This window comes from Narcine bancroftii, chromosome 8 (assembly GCF_036971445.1).
Source record: "Narcine bancroftii isolate sNarBan1 chromosome 8, sNarBan1.hap1, whole genome shotgun sequence".
Taxonomy (NCBI): Eukaryota; Metazoa; Chordata; class Chondrichthyes; order Torpediniformes; family Narcinidae; genus Narcine; species Narcine bancroftii.
The window spans coordinates 131,312,678-131,337,143 of record NC_091476.1 but is presented as its reverse complement, the minus strand read 5'-3'; the positions used below and the strand labels follow the sequence as shown (position 1 = coordinate 131,337,143).

The window sequence follows — 24,466 nt, the reverse complement described above, 5'->3', positions numbered from 1 at the left end:
AACTTGTTTTTTTTTTCTTTCTTCTCCTCCTCTGCGACTGGTGGTCTTCTCACAGGCACTGCACAAGAGATTGAAGGTAGAGAGACCAATGTATTTTATACACTCAGTCTTTGTTTAATGTGGGAATTGCTTTCAAAGGGAAGGGAGCCATTTTGTCAATGTGCAGAATAATGACTCACCTTTTATACTGACACATTTTCAGCCAGATCATCATCTTAAATCTTTCCATTCTCACATGTGCCTGAATCCAGGAATATTTTAAAATTGATTATTAATTTGGAATATTGACTTGCTTGATTTATTCAAGATTGTGTCAACTAGAGGTTTAAACAAGGAAATTTTGAATGAGATTATCTCTGCCTGCTCTGTGAAATTTAAGTGAACTTACTCCATTGATTTAAATGGTAACCCAACCTTCACCAATCCATACTCATTGATCTAAAAGGTCAAAACACAATGCTGGAGAAACTCAGCAGGTCAAACAGTGTGCTTTATATAGCAAAAACAAAGATACATAACCAAAGTTTCCAGGCTTGAGGCCTTCAAGGTATGAGCAAAATTTAGACAGGCACCCAAACAAAATGGTGGTGGGAGGTGCCGGGTGAGTAGCACAGGGCCACAGGCAGGAGGTATTAGATGGATTAGGAAGGAAGGGCACACCAGCAAGCAGAGGGAAGAAGGATGGCTCTGTGAATGGAGAGAGAAGGAGGCTGGAGAGCTGGAGGAAATAAGACAGAGGGATGGAGAATGTAGAGTGGGCTAGAGACATTGGGTTAGAGAATGCCCGAATGGAATTTTAGGTGTGGCTCCTCCAATTTATGGGTAGCCTTGGTTTACTCAGGCTCACACTCATTGACCTGCACAGCAAGGAGTGAGCAAGCAAAGCCCTTTTTTAAATTTTTTTATTTATTTTTCACACTGTGAACCATATCAACCAAAATATGTACAAATTTTCTCATTAAATATACACAGTGGCATTTTATCCCTTTCCCCCCCCCTTCCCTCCCTCCCCTCTTCCCACCCCCTTCCAAAATCCATAAATATTCAACATGTACAATACTATAAAACCATAAAATAATATCCTCACACAAAGGAAAATAAACAAGAAAACTGCATCATCTATTTGTTACACACTGAATCAAGTCATTTTGTCTTCTTGTCATTTTAGGGGATGGAGGTCTGAGGAAGCTCTCTCTGTTATGTTCCATGTATGGTTCCTAAATTTGTTCAAACAATGTGACTTTATTTTTTAAATTATATGTTATTTTTTTCCAATGGAATACATTTATTCATTTCCATGTACCATTGCTGTACTCTCAGGCTCTCTTCTGATTTCCAAGTTGACATTATACATTTTTTTGTTACAACTAAGGTTATCATCATAAATCTTTTTTGCACTTCATCCAATTTGAGCCCTAATTCTTTACTTCTTCTTTTACTTAAAAGAAAGATCTCTGGATTTTATTTAATATCTGGTTTAGTTCTTCCCAAAACGTATTCACTTTCGTACATGCCCAAATTGCATGTATTGTTGTTCCCATTTCCTTCTTACAGCAAAAACATCTATCTGATACTGTTGGATCCCATTCTTTTAATTTTTGAGCAGTGATATATAGCCTGTGTAACCAATTATACTGTATCATGCGTAACCTTGTGTTTATTGTATTCTTCATAGTTCCAGAACATAACTTTTCCCATGTTTCATTTTTTATCTTTATGTTTAAATCCTTTTCCCACTTTTGTTTAGGTTTATAGCTTATTTCATCATTTTCATTATCTTGCAGCTTAATGTATATGATTGTTATAAATCTTTTAATTATCATTATGTCTGTAATCACATATTCAAAGCTGCTTCCTCTGGTAATCTCAATTTGTTTCCCAATTTATCCTTCAAATAAGCTTTCAAATGATGATATCCAAACATTGTACTATGAGTTATTCCATATTTGTACTTCAACTGTTCAAATGTTAATAAATTATTTCTCAAAAAAACAATTTTCTATTCTTTTGATTCCTTTTCTCTCCCATTCTCTAAAGGAAAGGTTATTTATTGTAAAAGGAATTAGTGGATTTTGCGTCAATAATAATTTTGGTATTTGGTAATTTGTTTTTTTTTCCTTTCTAAGTGGATCTTCCATATATTAAGTAAATGATGCAGTACTGGTGAGTTTTTAATATTGCACCAACTTTTCATCCCACTTATAAATTATATGTTCCGGTACCTTCTCCCCTATTTTATCTAGTTCTATCTTAGTCCAGTCTGCTTTTTCCCTTTTCTGGTAAAAATCTGATAAATACCTTAATTGTGCTGCTCTATAATAATTTTTAAAGTTTGTTAACTGCAAACCACCTTGGTTATACCTCTCTGTTAATTTATCTAACGCTATCCTCGGTTTTTCACCCCCTTTTCACAAGAATTTCCTTATTATTCTCTTTCGTTCATTAAAGAATTTTTCTGTTAAGGGAATTGGTAACATTTGAAATAAGTATTGTATCCTTGGGAACACGTTCATTTTAATGCAGTTTAACCTCCCTATCAACATTAGTGGTAATTCTTTCCAATGTTCTAAGTCTTCCTGCAATTTGTTTATTAGTGGCTGAATATTTAGTTTGTATAAGTGACTTAAGTTATTATCTAACCTGATACCTAGATATCAGATTGCTTGTGCTTGCCATTTAAATGGTGATTCTTTTTTAAATTCTGTATAATCCGCATTACTCATTGGCATCACTTCACTTTTCTTTGCGTTGATCTTGTACCCCGATATTTCTCCATATTGCTTCAATTTCTTATGTAATTCTTTTATTGATATCTCTGGTTCTGTTGGGTATACTATGATGTCATCTGCAAATAAGCTGATTTTATACCTCTTCTCCTTTATTTTTATCCCTTTTATTTTCTATTCTTATCAGTTCTGCCAAAGGTTCTATTGCTAAGGTGAACAATGAGGGGAATAATGAACATCCCTGTCTAGTTGACCTACTTAATTTAAATTGGTTCGATACATATCCATTTACTACTACCTTCACCAACGGTCCATTATACAATGCTCTAATCCAATTAATATATTTTTTCTGGTAGATTGAACTTCAGTAATACTTTAAATAAGTAATTCCACTCTACTCTTTCAAAGGCTTTTTCGTCGTCTAAAGCAACAGTCACTGTTGGTTTCTTATTTCCTTGAACTGGATGAATTAGATTAACAAGTTTGCAGACATTATCTACTATTCTTAATAAATCCAGTTTGATCTTGTTTTACTATTTTTGGTATACAGTCGGCCAATCTGTTTGCTAATAATTTCAGCATTATCTTATAATCTGAGTTAAGTATAGATATTGGTCTCTATGATGCTGGTGTTAATGGATCCTTCCCCATCTTAGGTATTACTGTAATTATTGCTGTCTTACATGAATCTGGCAAGTTTTGTGTTTCTTCTACCTGGTTCATTACTTCCAGGAGAGGAGGAATGAATAACTCTTTAAATGTTTTATAAAATTCTATTGGAAATCCATCCTCTCCTGGTGTTTTATTTTTTGGCAGTTTCTTTAATATATCCTGTACTTCCTCTATTTCAAATGGTTTTATTAGTTTGTTTTGTTCCTCTTCTTGCAATTTCGGCAGACCAATTTTAGCTAAAAACTCCTCTATTTTATCACCTTTCCCCTCGTTCTCAGTTTGGTATAATTATACATAAAATTCCTTAAAGTTTTCATTAATCTTTGCTGGGTTGTATGTAATTTGTTTGTCCTTTTTCCTTGATGCCAATACAGTTCTTTTACCTTGTTCTGTTTTAAGTTGCCAGGCTAATATTTTGTGTTTTTTTCTGCCAGTTCATAATACTTTTGCTTTGTTTTCATTATGTTCTTCTCCACCTTATACATTTGTAATGTTTCGTATTTTAATTTTTTGTCCGCTAATTCTCTCTTTTTCGTCATATCATCCCTTTTTACTAGTTCCTTTTCTGTACTTACTATCTCCCTTTCCAACTGCTTTATTTCCCGATTGTAATCCTTTTTCATCTTATTATTATTATTATTATAATTTATAAACACATACAGTTCAAAGAGATATAAAAAATGCATAGTAAGTAATGAATTAATACAGAGATATTAAACAATAATATTACAGAATAAAAATATATCATAAAAAAATTTAGATCAGTTTAGGGTGTGAACTATCTCTAAAAAAAAAGATATAATTAATAACAATATATGAAAAAAGAGAAAAAAAAACCCCAAAAAAGAAGAAAAAACAAATCTGAATTAAAAAAACTTAAAAAAAAACCTACAGATATAGCTAAACCACGCCGATCACTCCGATCTCATCTTACAGCCCAATTATCATACATAATCATAGAAAGAAAACAGAGCCAGATCAACTCACCACAAATGAAAATATTGAATAAATGGTCGCCAGGTTAACTCAAACTTAGAAGGGGATTCATAGACAGAGTTTCTAATTTTCTCTAAATTTAAACATAGTATAGTTTGGGTAAACCATTGGAAAACAGTGGGTGGATTAACCTCTTTCCAATTCAATAGTATAGATCTTCTTCTTCTCTATGTGCAAAACATTCACTAATACAGTTTAAAGTTGTTCATAGAGCTCATATGTCTAAAGATAAACTCCATCGCTTTTATTCTCATATCAATCCTATATGTGATAAAGGTCAATTGGAAATAGCTTCCCTTACACATATATTTTGGTCCTGTCCCTCTTTACAGAATTATTGGAAGGAAATTTTTTCCATTATATCTACTGTTTTGAATATTGATTTACAACCACATCCCATTACTGCAATTTTTGGATTACCTATGATAGATTTGACTTATTTATCTCTTCCTGCGGATCGTATGATTGCTTTTCTTACACTAATGGCTAGAAGATCTATACTATCCTTTTTCATCTTAGTTACATAACTTATTATCTGTCCTCTATGCTTCCCATAATAAATTTGTCTTTCACTGATTCTATGTTTATTTCAAAATATGTTTTAATTTGGCATTCAATAAACTCTCTAAATTCCTGTCATTTAAGTAGCATAGAGTTTAACCTCCATATGTTCTTGGTGGGATGTCCTCCAGTTCTATTGCTAATAACAGGGGTGAGTGATCTGATAGTAGTCTAGCTTTATATTCAGTTTTCCTCACTCTCCCTTGAATATGAGCTGACAACAAAAACATATCAATCCTTGAGTATGTTTTATGCCTACTCGAATAATATGAATATTCCTTCTCTCTTGGGTTTTGCCTCCTCCATATATCCATAAGTTTCATTTCCTGCATTGATTTAACCATAAATTTTGCTACTTTATTCTTTTTGATAGCATTTTGTCCAGTTTTATCCAACATTGGATCCAAATTAAGGTCAAAATCCCCTCCTGTGTATTTCCTGTGTGTCTGCAATCTTCAAAAAAATATCCTGCATAATCTTTTGATCCTCCTCATTAGGTGCATATATATTGAGCAAATTTCAAAATTCTGAGTCTATCTCACACTTTATCATTACATACCTCCCTGCTGGATCCATTATTTCATCCTCTATTTTGATTGGTACATTTTTGTTAACTAATATGGCTACACCTCTAGCTTTTGAATTATACGATGCTGCTGCTACGTTTCCTACCCAGTCTCTCTTTAATTTGTTATGTTCCACTTCAGTTAGATGCGTTTCCTGCACAAATGCTATATCTAATTTTTCTTTCTTCAGTAAACTTAGTAGCCTCTTCGTTTTAATTTGGTTATGTATTCCATTAATGTTTATAGTCATATAGTTCAATGTGGCCATCTTGTATCTTGCTTACACCGCTTTTCTGCTTCCTCACCACCTCCATCCCCCTTTTTCCCAATTTCATTTCTTAGTTTTCCCTTTTTAAACTCAGTGTATGACAACACATTTAAAACATAAAAGACTCCAACAATTCCCACACCCAATAATACCTTAACCCCAAATGCCCCCCCCCCCAACCCCCGAGTTGCCCCTTATCCCTTGCCACAACCACAACTCCCCTTTCCATTTGGATTGCGATCTTGCTCGCAAGTGTCAACTGATTTTGCAGTGACTGTTATTCCCTCTCCCCCCAGCCCTCCCCAGAAAACATTTTTTGTTTACACATAATAAAGCTCTCTCTTTTCCCCCTTGATTCCTTCCTTCCCTTCTCTTTTCCCTCTTTAGTTCTTTACATATACATTGTTTATACATCTTTATATATACTTTATCACCGTTCTTCTGTCTTGTTACATCTCTTCATCTCTCCTTCTTTCCTGCAAACGTTCTGCGAATTCTTGTGCTTTGTCTGGATCCGAGAACAGTCTGTTTTGCTCCCTGGGTATAAATATTTTAAGCACGGCTGGATGTCTTAATATGAATTTGTAACCTTTTTCCCATAAAATAATTTTTGCTGTATAAAACTCCTTCCTCCTCTTTAAGAGTTCAAAACTTATGTCTGCGTAAAAAAATATTTTTTGATTCTTGTGCTCCAATGGCTTATTATCTTCTCTAACTTTATTCCTTGCTTGTTCCAGTATATTTTCTCTTGTGTATCTCAAAAATTTTAATAAGATGGATCTTGGTTTTTGATGTGTCTGTGGTTTCGGAGGTAGTTCTCTGTGTGCCCTTTCTATTTCCATTTCTTCCTGCATTTCTGTCATTCCCAGGACCTTCAGGATCCATCCTTTTATAAATTCACTCATTTCTGTGCCTTCTTCACCCTCCTTCAGGCTCACTATTTTTATGTTGTTTCACCTACGATAATTTTCCAACATATCAATTTTCTGAGATAACAACTCTTGTCTCTTTAATTTTTTTGTCACTTTCTTCCAATTTTTCTTTTAAATCATTTACTTCCATTTCTACAGCCGTTTCCTGCTCTTCCACATTCTCTACTCTTTTCCTTATTTCTGTCATGACCAGTTTTAAACTTTGCATTTTATCTTCTGCTATTTTCATTTTTCTTTTAATTGCACTAAATTCTAATGATAATCATAATTTTAATGATCTCATTTGTTCTTCAAAAAAGGCTTTATCTATACCAGTCCATCTGTTTTACCTTCTATTTCTCTGTGAAGATCTTGGTCTTCTTCTTCCTCTTCTTCTGTGTCTGTACCTGTGTTTGTGTCTTCTTCGCATCTTTGTGTCTGTGTCTCTTCTGTTTTTCCTGACGAGTTGCTTATATCTCTTTGTCAGGCCTCCTCTTGCTGTTGGTCCTCCCCTCCTGGGCTGCCCGTCTGTCGTCCTCCTGCCATTGATCACCCCACCGTCTTTCTCCCTCATGTTTTTTCTTGCTCCTTCCCGTCCTGCCATCTTCATCCTCCAGCTGAGCGCCCTGGTGTCGGGCGTCCCTCAGCTGGTCGCGCTGTGGCTGTCTGCTCCTCTGCTGAGCACCCCTCCCGTCGGTTTTTTCTTTTTCCTTTGATTGCACAGTGGCGCACTTTTGTTTGGTTCCGAGAGCCATTTTTTAAGTCCACCGGTCAGGAGGTCGTGACTCCGCAGGGCAGGCACCAACCTTGGTGATCGGGTGCTCCTCACCACCACAGCTCCCTGTTCCTTCGTGTAGGTAAGGCCTTCTTTCTTTTCTGGTGACTTTTCTTTTTTTCCAGTTGTTTTTACTTTCTCCTTCTTGGGTGCCATCTTCTTTCTCTTCTCTGTAACTTCAGCTTCTATTTCTTGTATTTTATATTTGTTAAGCTTTGTCTTTTCCTGACTTTTTTCTTTTTTTCTGGAGAGGGCTGGTTTTACCCGACTGGCCGCTACTCCATCATGTGAGTCCTCTAACAAGCAAAGCCCTTAAATGAAGTTTTACCTGGAGGGAAAAGTTCTGACTATCTACCCTGTCAATACCTCTCATAATGTTGTAAAGTTCCTACGGTTTCCCACTTAGTTCTACTAAAGCCACTTTAAAAATTAGGATTGTTTGTATCAGTTGCCAGGAAGCACAATTCATCTTGTTCCTTCCTCCAGGAACAGACTCTTGTCGAAGGCACATTAATTGTAATTTAAACACCATTCCAAGTTAAGTTTTCCAAAATACCTGCGATGTTATGATTGTGGTGGGTGGTCCATTCACTGCTGACAATTGTAGGGGCTTGGGAACAAAGACTCCGAGATAAAGGCTGTGGTCATGACCTCATTCATACTTCATGAGGCAAGTGCACCAGAAGAACCAACATGGTTTGCTCTGGCTCATGGTGCAACTTGCACTAATGTTTCATGTACATATTCCTTTCTCTCAGTGCCCCTTACTCCATCCAGATCATTATTCGCAAGCTCAAGGAAGGGATGTTTGCTGAGTAGATGTACAAATCCTTCATAGACCTGCCCTCGTGTTACTAGGGATTGCACTCCTTGAAAACCACTCTATTGACATTTAACGTGATGAAAAACTGCATCAACTGAACACACGTCAACCAATGCAGATTAAATAACATATTTTGTATTGTGCACGACACCACACCCCAGCATTGCAGGTTTTCTTATTTACCCATATTTTGTGCTTGTTTATTTACTTTTTTCACAATTTCCCAGATACTTTGTTGGTGATTTGTGAATTCCGTGAGAGCAAGCTTGTGCTCAATTCGGACAATCAGGGAAGAAACATTTGTTATTTAGAATGGTGAGGCAACAAAACTCCCTCTGCTGGCAACGTTCCCTCTGTGCACCCCAGTGATTGACACTCACTGTCACATCCAGTTAATTTGGTTGACCCATGCAATCTTTTCTATGAGAAGGGAGGGAAAGTTATGGACACAGGCATCTATGACAGAAGTGCCCATTAATTGGTTACTTGCTATCTTCTGAAAATAATTAATGGTAAATAAAGTTTCTTTCTGGCAATATTAATAAATTGCCAACAAGACATTTGTAAGATGCGAAGGCACACTCTGGCAATATGATGTAATTGTGCAAACTTCCTGCACAAGGAAGAGAATTGAAAGTAGATCACCTTTCCATGTTTGGTCATTTCAGCCACAATTGTATTAAATGGTAGAGTAAAATGCAAAAGTCTGCAGACACTGTGATTGAAGTAAAAACACAATGCTGGAGAGACTCATTAGGTCAGAAAGTGTTCAAGCCTGAAACGTTGGTTATGTATCATCATTTTTGCTAGAAAAGTACATTGTTTGACCTGCTCAGTTTTTACTGTATTGAATGGTGGTTCTTTCTTTGAACAAATTATTTATAAATATAAGAAACAACAGGGGTCCCAACGAGATCTTGACAGAATACCAGTGGTCACAGTTCTCTAGCGCAAGTAACACCATGCTTCCACTACCCTCCGTGAGGCAGCCAGTTCCATATCCAAACTCCCCATGAATCCCATGCATCTTCTGAATCAGCCTACCATGAGTGAACCTTGTCAAATGCAGTACTAAAGTCCGTGCAGACATCAGACACTGCCCTACACTCATCAACCACCTCTTTTGTCTCAAAATCCTCATGACATTCCCATCACAAAGCAATGCTGACTGTCTCTAATCTAACTTAGACTTTCCAAATGCACATAAATCCTGACCCTAACCATCCTAATGAGTTGAAGCTGTTTCTTTTCATCTCACCCTGAATATCCGACCTGTTTTTTGGCAGTGCCCCAAGCCTGGAACCACCTTACCTTGACTATCATCAATCCCAGAGAATGTTTCTATTTCAGTGAGATGACTTCTCATTCTCTTAAACTGGAGCACAGACCAAACCTGCACAATTGATTACCCAGAACCAGTCCACCATTCCAGGAGCTAATCTGGTCAGCCTTCCTTTACAAATGGATCATTCCTGAGATAGGGAGATGAGATCTCAGCAAAGCGCTCCAGGGCCCCATGTGGCTGAAAAAATAAATCTATGCTCTGATATTTGAATAAAGAATATCATACTGTTTGCCTTCTGTAAAATTTGTGCAGGTACATTAGACATAGAGCTTAGCAGCACAGTATAGGCTTTTCAGCCCACAAGACTATCCCTACCTTCAAAAACCTACTCTACAGCAATTTAATTTTTCCCAACTTCATGCCCATAACGCATTATTTTTCCTGTATCTATGTGCCTGTATAAAAGTCTTTTGAATGTCCCTGTCATACAAGCCTCCACCATCACCTCTAGCAATGTTTTTAAATAACCCACTACTCTCTGTGTGTGTAAAAAAAAACTTACCTCTAACATCACTAAACATTCCTTCACTCACCTTAATCAGGCATCTTCGGACACTTGCTATTGTCATCCCAGGAAAAATGTGCTGTCTGTCCACCCTATCCAAGCTTCTCATAATCTTATATGCCTCTATTAAGTCATCTCTCATCCTTGGTTGCTCGAAAGAGAAAAGCCCTGGCTCTATCAATCTTACTTCATATGATGTGTTCTCCAATCTAGGTAACATCCTGGTAAATCTCCTCTGCTTCCTGTCTAAAGCATCCACATCTTTCTTGTTGTGAGACAACCAGAACTGGATGTAATATTCCTAAGTGTGATCTAATCAGAGTTTTATGGAGCTGCAACATTATACCAAGGCTCTTGAACTCAGTCCCTCGACTACTGAAGGCCTGCACACCTTATGCCTTCTTAACCACCTTATTAACTTGCATAGCAATCTTGAAGCTGTGAACTTGGACCCTAAACCCCCTCTATTCCCTCACACTCTTACGAATCCTGCCCTTAACCACATACTCCACCTTCAAGGTCAACTTTCCAAAGTGCATCACTTCACACTTAACCAGATTGAACTCCACATGTATGGAATAGCATTCACACGATCTTACCTCAGTGACTAATGTTCGAGCAAGGGAGAGATTAACTTTCCAAATCGACACCGCAAGAAGTTGGGACATGCTAGTACAAAATGTGATAGGACAATTAAATGCTCTCATGAGTGCCAACTCAGGGATAAATATGTATCTGAGATGTGGTCAAATTTAATGAAATAGCATTGAGGAAGATGAAGCCAAGAGAATTGGCTGGGCTTGGATAACAGTCAGCTTGCATCTTATTGGTGACAAAAGCTTTTGATAAAGTAGATGGGATCAAAGCCAGCAGTGAATTTGAACATTAGTGGTCTCCACAAAAAAATGACAATAGAATGGTTGACAAACTGTTTTAGCTCTTGTATCTTTACTTGCCCATTGGAAGGGGTTGGTTGGTGATATTTCAGACACAAATCCAAATGTGAGTGAAGAGTTTGCAAAAATCCGCCCATTAGATGGTGAATCTGAATGTAACCATCTTGTCAGTCACATGTCCAAGCTGGTCTCCCTGTTGACAGTGGCAGGAGTTCAGGATCCTTGGGAGCAAGGGATCCAGATTGTCAACATCCTCGATGCTAACGCATTCACACTGGGTGTGGGAATACAGGCCTGGACCCAACGGCATAACTGTACTTTTATCCCATCCACAAAACTAGATTTAAACAACCTTGTTCCTATGGCTGTGAATGTATTTCTGGAGTGCACCTGAGCCAGGTGACAAAGTGAAGCTTTGAAGTGACATTGTAGCGTGCTCAGTCAGCCTGAAGTGTGGTTGTGTGAGTTATATTGTGAGCTTTGTCCAGATCCACAAGGACAGGGGTTTAGCAACAGAACATTTGCATCAGGTCCCAGATTGCATACTGACCTCCGACGCTGTCTGCCTGGAGTTTGCATGTTCTCCCTGTAACCGCTTGGATTTCCCCTGGATGCTCTGGTTTCATGGAGTCATTCAGTGCAGAAACAGCCCCTTCGGCCCCATTGAACCCTTACGGTCTGTGATAGAAACCCTATTTCCCAGCACATGGCCCATTTCTGTCTCTGTCTTTGCGATTCAAGAGCTCATCTGGATTCTTTTTCTACCTCCAAATGCCTACTGCCCCCATCTCAGATCCATCAAGCCCTCTTACTCCTCACAAGCTCATGCTGTCTGGTTTTAATCACTTGCCTGGAGAAAGGTTTCTCACTGTATCCATTCGATTCACACTTGTCATGCCAATGTGTATTTCACATTTGATTTCCTCCCAGATCCCAAAGACGTAGGGTTGGTCGGGTCGGTTAGTTGCTTCTGGTATTTGAGTGAGAATTGGGAGAGAGTGCTAGGAATGAGGGGACAATGACATGGGATAGATGTGGGATCTCTGACTCTATAAATCTTTATTGACGAAGTCTGTGACATGTGAGTGTACCTAGAAGGGCTGGTTATTCCATTAGTGTGTGCATTGTTTGCCTCTGACGTTACTCCAGAGTTTTCTGTACGTTGACCAAATACTTGCCTTCTCAGCCGCAGGGAGTTGGTGTATTAAAGGAAGTGTCTTGCTTCTCTTTGATGGGATTGTCTCCTGGGAAGCAGGGAGCACAAGGTGAGGCTTGGTGGGGCAGCTTGTCGTGTCATTACATTTTGCCATGTCTAACTTGTCAGTTTTGATTTGATGCAGTTGATGCCCAGAACCTGGTGACAGATGATGTGGTGGTGGTGGAGGGAGAGATGGCAACCATCAGCTGTCGGGTGAAGAACAACGATGACTCTGTCATTCAGCTGCTGAATCCAAGTCGACAGACAATTTATTTCAGGGAAGTGCGACGTAAGTTTCCTGACCTAGGGTTTGCACTTGATGTCGAGCAGAGTCGTGTGTGCCCCTCATTGCTGCTTTGTTTCCTGAGGAGGTGGATGAAGAACCTCACTTCCACACTCCCCCTCCGTCTTAGGGATAAACACAATCTTAACTACTCTCTGGTACTTTACTGTGATAATTAAGGAGACTATTCAGCCCAAATGAGTCTGAACCATCTCCTATCCAGATCTTACCAGAATAGAGAATGAAGTAAAAACACAAAGCTGGGGAAATTCAGCAGGTCAAACAATGTACTTTGTATAGGAAAGATAAAGATGCATAAAGAATTTTGCGGACTTGAGCCCTTCATCAAGGTATGAACAAAATGTAGGCAGGCACCTGAACAAAATGGTGGGGGAAGAGCACAGTCCCATAGGCAGGAGGTAATAGGTGGATAAGGGAGGGAGGGCACACTAGCAAACAGGAGGAGGGGGAGATGGCTCTGGGAATGGAGAGGAAAGGGAGAGCAGAACTGGAGGAAAGGAGACAGAAGGATGAGGAAGAGAGGGAGAACGGGGGGTAGTCTAGCAGAAACCAGAGAAGTCGATGTTCATGCCATCTGGTTGGAGAGTCCCCAGATGGAAAATTAGGTGTTACAGTGCTTGAGGCCATGGACAGACGTGTCAGCGTGGGAGTGGGGTGCAGAATTAAAATAGTTAGCCACTGGGGCATCCCTGTCCTTGATGCGGGCAGAGAGATGGTGCTCAGCGAAGTGATCTTCCAGTCTCCATCCAGTCTCTCTGATGTAGGAAAGGCCTCAACAGGAGCACTGGATGCAGTAGATAATTCCCACAGATACACAAGTGAAGTGTTGCTTCACTTGGAAGGACTGATTGGAGTCACAAATGGTGGTGCTGGAGGAGATGTGGGTGCAAGTGAGACACTTCCTGCAGTCACAGGGGAAGGTGCCAAAGAGGTGATTGGTGAGAAGGTATGAGTGGACAAGGGAGTCATGGATGGAGCATTCCCTACAGAAGGAGGAGAGAGGAAGCTGAGTCTAGTAGTGGGATCACATAGTAGGAGTTGGAAATTGAGGAGGAAAATACAGAGCGAATTCTGTGAGGAAATGATCTTCATAATCCAGGCTCCAGGAGTGAATGTTATAGCTATCACATGGCTCATGAATCCTCTACAATGACTCATTTACCCATTCAAATTTCTCCAGCTCTTATTTTTATCACTCCACATCAATGACCTGCGTATGTACTTTAAAATTTTGCATTTTCTGTTTTTTTTCAGCATCTGATGCTTTTCCTTAGCTCAATCATCAATATTTGACATTCTTTTATTTCCTGAAATATTCAAATAATTCTGAATTGCTCTTTTATTAAAGTTAAACCTTTATCATCTTCAATCTTGCAGCTTTGAAAGACAACCGGTTTCAGCTGGTTAACTTCTCAAGCAGTGAGCTACGGGTCTCCTTGTCAAACGTTTCGTTAGTGGATGAAGGAAAGTATGTCTGCCAGCTGTACACTGATCCACCCCAGGAAGCCTTTGCTACAATTACGGTCCTTGGTGAGTGGCAGTTCTACCTCTTAGAGTGGCTAAATATTTTCTTTGGACAGGTTCTCTGCTTAACTTTCTATCTCCTATTGATCTTGCTTGATTTTTTTTAAAGGATCTGCAAATGGAGGGTTTGGGCTATTTATTAAATAGTTGCAAATCCATAATTTCTCTGTTTAGTGGAGAAATCAAATTAAAAATAAAGTTTTTGCATTTCTTGTGAGAAAGGAGGTAATTTGGCCCATCTGGCCTGTGCCAGCTCTGAGTACAATCCAATTCCCCAGTAACTGTTCTGCCTTAGATGCCTTCCAACTTGCCCTAATTCTCCTGCTGTTCACCTGCTCCCTTGGGGTGATTGACAACCAACACAATGCTGGGAAGTGGGAGGGAACTGGAACCTCTGAGAGAAGCTCAAGTAAAGCTCATCTGGAGGTCAAGATTGAAGCTGACTCCAGCAGGAAGGCAGCAGCACAGATTAGTACATCACCATGCATCTGTCGTCCATACTTGCAGCTGAACAATGAAGAGGTTGCTGAAAGACCTGTAACTTGATTAGCCCATAATGTTCTACATTTAATGGTATCCAAAATCCTATAAGCCCCAGGAGTTTGCAGAGGTTTGGTATGACACTGGAAACCCTGGCAAATTTCTACAGATGTGTGGTAAAAATATTTTTAAAAGAAAAATATATGGTGGAAAGTGTGCTGACCATCTGCATCAAGGTTCTGTATGGGGACACCAATACCCCTGAGCATAACGCCCTCCAAAAGGTAGTGGATACAGCCCAGGACATCACAGGCAAAACCCTCCCCACTATTGAGAACATCTACCGGGAACACTGCCATGATGAGAGCAGCAGCAATCATCAAGGATCCACACCACCCAGCACACGGTCTGTTCTCGCTGCTGCCGTCAGGTGTAGGTGCCACAAGACTCACACTACTGGGTTCAAAAACAGTTGCTACCCCTCCACCATCAGAATCCTCAACTACAAACTCAATCAGGGACTTATTTAAGGACTCTTACTTGTGCATTTTATTGTTTTTTTTAAAATTCTCTTTGTATTGCACAGTCTGTTTGTTTACAGATCTTTATTTACATATATACGCTGTGTACAGTTTTTTTTGTACAACCAATCAGTAGTAATTCTGCCTCGCCCACAGAAAAATGAATCTCAGAGTTTTATGTGATGTCATGTATGTACTCTGACAATAAATCTAAAATCTAAACATCTGCTGTGTAACCATTTCCAATCATCCATTATTTCCCCTATTTGCACTTTGGAGATGCATTGTAAGTTTGACAGCGGTGTTTGATTGCATTGTCAATCGATTGTGCATCAGTGTTCGATCTATTTTACTTTGGTGTGCCACATTAGTCCGGCATATCCCACGACAGGGTGGGAATGCCAGCTCCTGGCAAAGGGAGAAAATCCAACTACCCCTGAAACAACTGAACAGCCTCAGTTCAGGTCAGAGCAACTGGGAATTGTACTGTTGGTACACTGGGACACAGGAAACTAGATTGTTTACCTGTCATTCAGTGTGATTGTGGCTGATCCCACCCAGATTTCAGATCCTTTTCTGTGCCAATTCCCCAGAGCCTTCACTTTTCCAATCTTTAGAACGTGTTTTCCACCAGTGATCTAGTTTCACAACCCCTCAAGGATTGTGGAGGGATGGAGGATAGGGAATGTTGGAGGAGATTTGGAGGGCTGAGGAGAGGAGGGATGGAGGAAGTGGGGATGGTTGGGGGAGGATTGGGATGAGGGCTGGAGGAGGGGGTTTGGAGGAAGGGAAGGGGATGGACAGGGTGGCAAAGGTTGGGCGGTGGGGAGGGTTGGCGGGAAGGGGGCGAGTTGGAGTGGAGGAGGGTTAGAGGTAGGGTGAGGGAAGGAGGTAGAGGAGGGATGGAGGTGATGGGGAGGTGTGGCGTGGGAAGTTGGTGGGGGTGAGGAGTGTGGTGAAGGTTGGAAGTGAGTGAGGATTGGGGGATGGTTGGAGGATGGTGAGTGTTGGGGAGAGTGGGCGGGTTAGTTGGGGAGGAGGGATTGGAGGAGAAGGAGGATTGTGGTGGAGGGATGGTTGGAGGGGAGTTGGTAGGTTCATGGGAGGAAGTGTGGAGGGGTTAGGGAGGATTGAAATCTCAGACTGATAAAATCAAAGGGGTACCTTTTTAATCATGTGTGTGGGGTCAATTAATGCAGAGATAGTGGGGGTTGGGACCAGCTGGTTAGGAGCTGGGCAGAAGGGTATAGAGGAGTTCTGAGCACTATTACTGCAGCATGAGAATGCAAGGCCAGCAATACGAAGAGGGCAGTAGGACCCTGGGAAGTCATTTTGCTGCATCATAACCTGCAACAGCTTGCTGTCAGTGAGGGAGCAGGATTGAAATGCAATTCTGAAGGTGAAAGTGTAAACTAACAGTATGTTGAGAATCCCCCATTGCTCTTCTAATATGTTGATGGTCCACATGTCCCGATCCATCTGCTCTCTTCTTTCTCCCCAACAGTTCCACCAGAAACTCCAACAATCGATGCCAACAAGGACGTGGTGAATGAGGGGGAGGAGGTCGAATTTACCTGTAGCACGACTGGGAGCAAGCCTGCTGCCGTGATCAAGTGGTTGAAGGGTGACCAGGAATTGGAAGGTGAGGATTCATTCCCACTAATCAATAGGGAGCACTTACCCTCATCCCAAACACTACTGTAGCTCCCAGCTCAAACCATTTCCTGCAGTTTACCATTCATGTCATCCTTCACATCTATCTATACCAACTCCTCCCTCCTGACCCCTAGCGTAATCCCTCCAAGTGATGACCAGTGGCCATCTCCCAGATAGAGGAAAAGCAAAGAGGCCTGCATGTAAAAGCACAAATTTTCAGGATATTTCAGGGCCCTGCAGCAGGAGGTGTGGTTTCTGACTGAATGCAGTTCTCACAACCAGCAGAAAACCCGCTTCTTTCAGTAATTGAGCCTGACTGCAGAGAAGACGCAACCCCATTCATTGTGAAGAGCTGGAGGTGAACCCCTCAGTGTGAAGCTGACAAGGCCAGGAGTTGGACAAGGTATTGATGAGGTAGTTCCCTTCCTGGTGAAGTCCCCGTGCTTCCTCACATCTTAACTGAAAGGAGGCCACAAACCCCATGGGTCAATCCCTAACCAGCAAGTGCATTGGTGATGTGGGAATAAGACTTAGCAATGACTGTTTACCCTGGGCATTCTGCTGCTTAAACTATGCTCCAGGCAGCTGGCTCCTGCTTCAGTTGATCCTTAAAAAAGTCCTGAACAGTACACCTTTGAAACTCTGAACAGTGAAAGCATGATCTCTAAAGGGCTTTGTTCTTTATGTTTGAAAAGATGTTTTTTGGAGTGGCAACCAACATTTTAATAAATAATGTTGATAAATTTCTGCCTCTTCTCAAGAAAGTACAAGTAACTTTGAAGAGGACCCCAAGGAAGAGAAGCTGTTCAATGTTACCAGTAAGCTTGTTCTGCAAGTGAGTCGCCTGGATGATGGATTGCCCGTCACCTGCCAGGTGGAGCATCCAGCAGTGAAGGACCTGCAGACAATAAAAGATCTGCAAGCTCAGCGATACCTGGATGTGCAATGTGAGTAAAAAGTAAAAGTGACTGCCACTTAGCTGCATTCAGCATTACCTTTAGTAACTTCCCATAGAGTAATATCATCAGTGGAACTGGTTACATCAGAATCCAATAATCAGCGAATATACATTCTTGTTTTTTTTTTGCTTCATTTCCTTAACCTGCTGCAGACTCAGAGCTGTTTGAATGGCTTATTGTTGCCAGCCCTTTGTTGTGGGGGACTACTGTTATTACCACAGTAATCAGCATAAATATGGGAATGCTTTCTGAAGCAAAGGATGGTTCCATCACTTGGAAGCTGGCCACTGGGCGTAACTGTAACCAAGCCAACTGAAGGGAAATGGTCCTATGTCACTGAGGGGTCTATATTATGTTCCATGGGCGATGGAGTGATTGGATTTGAATGAAATGTGAAGCAAGTAGAGAGATGTGTCTTGTTTATATTCAAAGGAAATCAAGATCATAGAGTTTTACTGCATGTACCAGTGTTGATCTCGTACCAAGGTTTCCAGAAATTGATTAGTATGACCTTGAACCTAAAATATCCCTTTATTCCAAACCAGGAAATGCTTCAGATCAGTGGCAGCTAGTGATTAAAACCACTTACAGGACACAAACATGTGAACAATTCAACGAGCCCCAGGCCACTAATACAGCCTTGCGCTCAGCTCAACAACTTACCCACAACATTGATCTTTCCTGCTGCTCTACTCTGACAAATATCCGGCAGTTCCCAGCTGGAACATGCGCTATGGCTCAGGAAGGGGAAGGTAATAAAATGTTCCATCAGGCAGAAACAGCATTGTGTTCAGGAAAGGCAGTGCATGAGTACTGGAGTTCTTTGAGGGTATAAGAAGCACAGTGGATTGAGGGGAATAGGTGGATGTTATGTACTTAAATTTCCAGAAGGCATTTGACAAGGTGCTGCATAAAAGGCTTATCCATAAGAAAAGGATGCATGAATAGAGGATTGGTTAACCAATAGAATATAGAGAGTTGAGGAAACGGATTTGTCTCTGGTTGGTAATCAAGGGTGAGTTGAGTGGCACAGGGTTTGGTGCTGGGCGCTCAACAGTTCATGATATATGTGGACTATTTGGCAGAGGGAAAAATAAATTGTGCAAAGGATATGGAGAGTCTGCTGCAAAGGGATACAGATGGTTAAGTGAGTGGGCAAGAGTCTGGGAGATGGATTACGATGTTGCTAAATGTGGATCAGGTTATTATTAAATAGTGAAAGACTGCATCATGCAGTTGTTCAGAGGAACTTGGGAGTGGTTGTGAATGAATCACAAAAGGTTGGTTTGCAGGTGCAACAAGTCATCAGGAAAACAAATGGAATACTTGCCTTCATTTGCAGAGGGATTGGATTTAAGAGGAGGAAGATTCTGCTGCAACTATACAGGGTATTAGTGAGGCTGCGCCTGGAGTACTGTGCGGAGTTGTAAGTCTCCTTACATGAACTTTGGAGTCAGGGCAGTGGACATTCACTGGTTAATTCCAAAGGCGATGGGGTCAGCCTTGGTTGGCACAATGTCATGGGCCGAAGGGCCTGTACTGTGTAATGTTCTATACTTGCTGGAATTCAGAAGAATGAGAGGAACTCTCATAAAAATGTATACAATTATGAAGGGGATAGATAAGAAAGAGGTAGGAAAGTTATTTCCACTGGGAGGTGAGACGAGAACTAGGGACATAGCCTCAAGGTTTGGGGGAATAGATTAAGGATGGAGGTGAAGAGAACTGCTTTTCCCAGAGAGCAGTGAATCTGTGCAGTTCTCTGCCCGAGGTAGTAGTAAAGGCTGGCTCATTAAATGTATTTAAATTGGAGGGGAATTAAGGGGTTATGGGAACAAGCAGGTATGTGGACTTGAGTCCACAACCAGATCTGCCATGGTCTTAATAGAAAGCAGGCTCCTTGGGTCATATGACCAACTCCTGGTTTTGATTCTAAAGTTATGGTCTTCTCTTCCAAATGGCAGGCAACTGTCCAAGAAGGTCTGACCATGACCCATTGACCTTTCCAAAGCTCTATTCCCCTTCTTCCTGCATTTTCTGCACTGGACACTGTGGTGTTTTCATGAAGATGGTTGAAGCAAGATCAAATTATTGCTCCTTTACTGCACGTTTGCTGGGGTGGTGAGTTTGCAGAGGGTTTATGTTTCTTTTTTTTAATTTTTTTTTTCACACCATAAATCACATTAGCCATGATATACACTATTTCTTTTTCACACATATACAGTGACTTTTTCTCCCCTCCCTCCTCCCACGCCACCCCCCCACCCCCCCCTCTCATCCATTTTAGGTATACAATCTAGGTTGCATTAAGCGAGTCAGACAATGTTGTCATTCAACAAAAATACACCAGAAATTCTACTGAGTCCATTCTTTTCTTTCCTTCTCCTTCCATCAACTTAGGTAATGTTTGTCCCCGGTAGGTTTTCGCTATTGTATTTAATGTAAGGCTCCCATACTTGTTCGAATATTTCAATATTATTTCTTAACCTATATGTTATTTTTTCTAATGGAATACATTTATTCATTTAAATTTAGTAGTTTCTTCCTTTTAATTTGGTTATGTATTCCATTAATATTTAAAGTCATATAGTTTAGCGTAGCCCTTTTATATTTTGTTTATCTTCTCTTTCCGTTTTTCCATCATTACCTTTCCTCCTTTTCCATTTCTGTTTTCTTATTTTCAACTCTTTATAAGACAACATTCCTACAACATCCAACATTTTCCTTATTCTCCTATTTCTATCTTCTTTATCCCCAATCTCCCCTTCCCCTCCTGAGTTGTCCTTTATCCCTTGTCGGACAACCACATCTCCCCTCTCCATTTGGATTTGCGAATCCACTCGCAAGCGTCAACTGATTTTGCAGTGACCGCTATTTCCCCCCACCCAGCCCCCCCCCAGAAAAGATTTCACTTTTCATATGTCACAAAGGTCACTCTTTTAATTCCCTCCTTATTCTCTCTATTCCATTACCTTCCCTTATTAATTCTTGTCTATACTATCTATATTTTCCTCTAAGTACAGATACATTCACGTATGCACATTGTCTCTATTCACTCTTATACCTCTTTACCCGCATACATATCAATCGTGATCATTTTTACTCTCATTACCCGTCTTCCTCCCTCAGTCTATTTTTGTAATTGTTCTGCAAATTTTCGTGCTTCTTCTGGATCCGAGAATAGTCTGTTTTGTTGTCCTGGAATAAATATTTTCAATACCGCTGGATGCTTTAGTATAAATTTATACCCTTTCATCCATAAAATCGCCTTTGCTGTATTGAACTCTTTTCTCTTCTTTAGGAGTTCAAAACTTATATCTGGATAAATGAAGATTTTTTGCCCTTTATACTCCAGTGGTTTGTTGCCCTCTCTTACTTTTTCCATTGTCTTCTCCAGTACCTTTTCTCTTGTAGTATATCTTAGGAATTTTACTACAATAGATCTTGGTTTTTGTTGTGGTTGTGGTTTAGAGGCCAATGCTCTATGTGCCCTTTCTATTTCCATTTCTTGCTGTAGTTCTGGACATCCTAGGGTCTTAGGGATCCACTCTTTTATAAACTCCCTCATATTCTTGCCTTCTTCATCTTCCTTAAGGCCCACTATCTTTATGTTATTTCTTCTGTTATAATTTTCCATTGTATCTATTTTTTGAGCTAGTAGTTCTTGTGTCTCTTTAGTTTTTTTATTAGATTCCTCCAATTTCTTTTTTAAGTCTTCTACCTCAATTTCTGCTGCTACTGCCCGCTCTTCCATCTTGTCCATTTTCTTTCCCATTTCTGTTAAGGTCATATCTATTTTATTCATTTTCTCTTCTGTGTTGTTTATTCTTTTTCTTAAATCATTAAATTCCTGTGTTTGCCATTCTTTAAATGACTCCATGTATCCCTTAATAAGAGAAAGTACCTCCTTTATCTTGCCTTTCTTTTCTTCTTCTATTTCACTGTACTCTTCCTCTTCCTCTTCTTCTTCCTCTGGGTTGGCCATCTGATGTTTCTTTGTTGCCCTTTCCTTCTCTTCTTTCTTGTTTCTATTGTCTTCTGTGGTCTCTTCTTGCTGCAGGTGTTCTGCAGCTGTCGTTGCCGGCTGTGGAGATCGACTCCCCAGCTGGTCCCCCCTCCCGTCGGTGTGTTTTTTTTCATGCGCGGTTGCGCACTTTTACTCGGCTCAGCGAGTTATTTTTGTAGTCCATTATTTACCGACCTGAGGGAGCGGGTTTCTCTCTCCGCAGCGGGCCTCTTCGGACAGGTAAGGCCTTCACCTTTTTCCTCCGTTGTCTTCTCTTCCTCTCTTCTTACCGTTGATTTTGATTTTTCTTTTTTTGTCGCCATCTTCTTTCCACCTTTATACTCACTTTTCTGTAACTTTTATTTCTGTGCCTTTGTGTTTTCCTTTGTTTTTCCCGACTTTTCTGGAGAGGGCTGGAGTTCACCGTCCGGCCACTACTCCATCACGTGACTCCTCCGAGGGTTTATGTTTCTTGTGGACCCACCAGCCCCCTGCAACCTCATATCAGGATGTGAGTCTGGACGGCCACACCCTTTGGACTGATGTCTACAGAGCCAGGACTACTCTAAAAGAGATTGACGTTTAGTGTTGGATTTTCTTAAAAACATCAAAATTGTTAAGTCGCCAGGGCTGGACGCATTATAAACCAGTCTGCTGTGGGCAGTGAGAGAAGAGATGCCTGGGGCAGTAGCTAGCATCTTTGAATCCTCATTTTCCGCAGGGGAGGTGCCAGAGGATTGGAAAATGGCAAATGTCCCTTGTTTAAAAAAGGTAATAGGGATAATCCAGGGAATTATATGTCGGTGGTCTGTAAACTAATGGAGAGGATTCTTAAGGATAGGATCTATGTGCATTTGGAGAAGTACAGTCTACTCAAGAATAGTCAGCATGGCTTTGTGAAGGGAAGGCCATTTCTAATTGAGTTTTTTTTGGAAGTAACAAAAGAAATTGATGAGCGTAGGGCAATAGATGTGGTCTACAAGTATTTTAGCAAGGCATTTGACAAGGTCCCCCACAAGAGGCTCATTCAAAAAGTCATGAGTCATGGGATCAGTTGAAAATTGGCTGTATAGATAAATAATTGGTTTGTAGAAAGAAAGCAGAGAGTAGTAGTGCAAGGAAAATATTCTGCCTGGTGATTGGTGAGTAGTAGAGTGCTGCAGGGATCTGTTCTGGGACCCTGGCTCTTTGTTATTTTTAAAAATGACCTGGATAAAGCGGCAGAAGGATGGGTCAGTAAGATTGCAGGTTGGAAGAGTTGTGGATGGAGCTAAATGTGACAAGACGATGGAGACAGGATGAAAATTTGGGCAGAAAAGTGGTAGATGGATTACAATCCAGATAAGTGTGAGGTGATGCATTTTGAAAGGACAAACCAGAAGGCAGAGTACAAGGTTAATAGCCGGTTACTTAAAAATGTGGATGAACAGAGAGACCTTGGGGTGTAAATCCATACATCCCTCAACGTCGCCGCACAGGTTGATAGGATAATTAAGAAGGCCTATAGGATGCTTGGATTCATTAATGGAGGATTGAATTCAAGAGTAGAGATGTCTTGTTCCAACTCTACAAATCTTTGGTAAGACCATACTTAGAGTATTGTGTTCAGTTCTGGTCACCTCATTATAGGAAGGATGTGGAAGCCATGAAGATGGTGCAGAGGAGATTTACCAGGATATTGCCTGGATTGGGAAACAAGACTTATGAGGCAAGGTTAGCAGAGCTGGAACTTATCACTTTGGAGATTAGAAGGTTGGGAGGAGACATATAAGATTATGAGAGGCATAGATAGGGTGAGCACCTGTTTCCTGGGGAAGCATCTGAAAACCCCAGAGGACATAAGTACAAAGTTAAGTGAGAGAAGCTTAGGGGAGACATCAGGGGTAAGCTTTTTACACACAGATTTGGGGGTTCCTGGAATGCCTTGCCAGGGATGGTGATGGAAGCCGAAACATTGGGGCCATTTAAGAGACTCTTAGATGGACACATGATTGTAAGAAAAATAGGGGGTTACGGGGTAGGGAGGGTTAGTACTTTTTTTTAAGGAACGTATATATGGGTCAGCACAACATCAAGGGCTGAAGGGCCTGTACTGTTGTTACAAACTAACACCCCTTTTAATTTTGTTTGGGACTATAGGGACTTTGTTAGCCCTAACAAAGGAACAGCAATGGAAAATTCACCAGACAATGGTAAATTCGAAATAATAGTATTCATTAAACTATTAATAACAGAACACATCTTAATTATCTCTAAATTTAACTAAATTTGATCCACTATGTGCACGTGTGTGTTTTTGTGAGTGTAATTAAAGTCCCACTCTGAAAAGTCAATTTTTAAAACTTCAGCATCATTTTAGTCTTGCTTGAATGTCTTAAATTCTCCATTCAGAAATAATTATAAAGCGCTTTTAAAGATGTCTTGAGAGATATTCTTTAAATTGAAGTGACCAATGTACCTCCTGTGAAAAGAAGATTACAATTCCTGTCTTCCCAGGATCAAATATTGTTCTTTTGAATAAAGATTTTGGAATCTATTTTCCAAAAGATGAGACTGACTTCTTTAACTTAAAGAGGCAGTTAGAAGTAGGCTTCTCTTTTGAAATCTACTTATAATGTGTCCCTCTTTCTTAGAAGTACACATGACAGCACCTATTCTGGTTACTTTAATTTAACCCTGTCTCCCACAAGTTTCCAACTCTTGCGCATGCAACAGGATTTTGACTTCTGTAAACTGATCCAGAAATGTCTGAATTCGATAATATATTTCTTCAA

General features: G+C 40.3%; 1 protein-coding gene across 12 annotated transcripts in view; it reads left to right on the top strand.

The window, feature by feature from the left end:
* Positions 1–24,466, top strand: part of cadm1a (cell adhesion molecule 1a) — a 338,433-nt gene that overhangs the window by 247,832 nt on the left and 66,135 nt on the right. For 11 of the 12 annotated variants that reach the window (XM_069894890.1, XM_069894894.1, XM_069894898.1 and 8 more), the window contains 5 exons: positions 56–76; positions 12,385–12,531; positions 13,924–14,076; positions 16,576–16,713; positions 17,489–17,674. In XM_069894890.1, coding sequence (XP_069750991.1) covers positions 56–76; positions 12,385–12,531; positions 13,924–14,076; positions 16,576–16,713; positions 17,489–17,674 — 645 coding nt within the window. The remainder of the gene's footprint in view (positions 1–55; positions 77–12,384; positions 12,532–13,923; positions 14,077–16,575; positions 16,714–17,488; positions 17,675–24,466) is intronic. The other variant, XM_069894892.1, reaches the window with a different exon arrangement.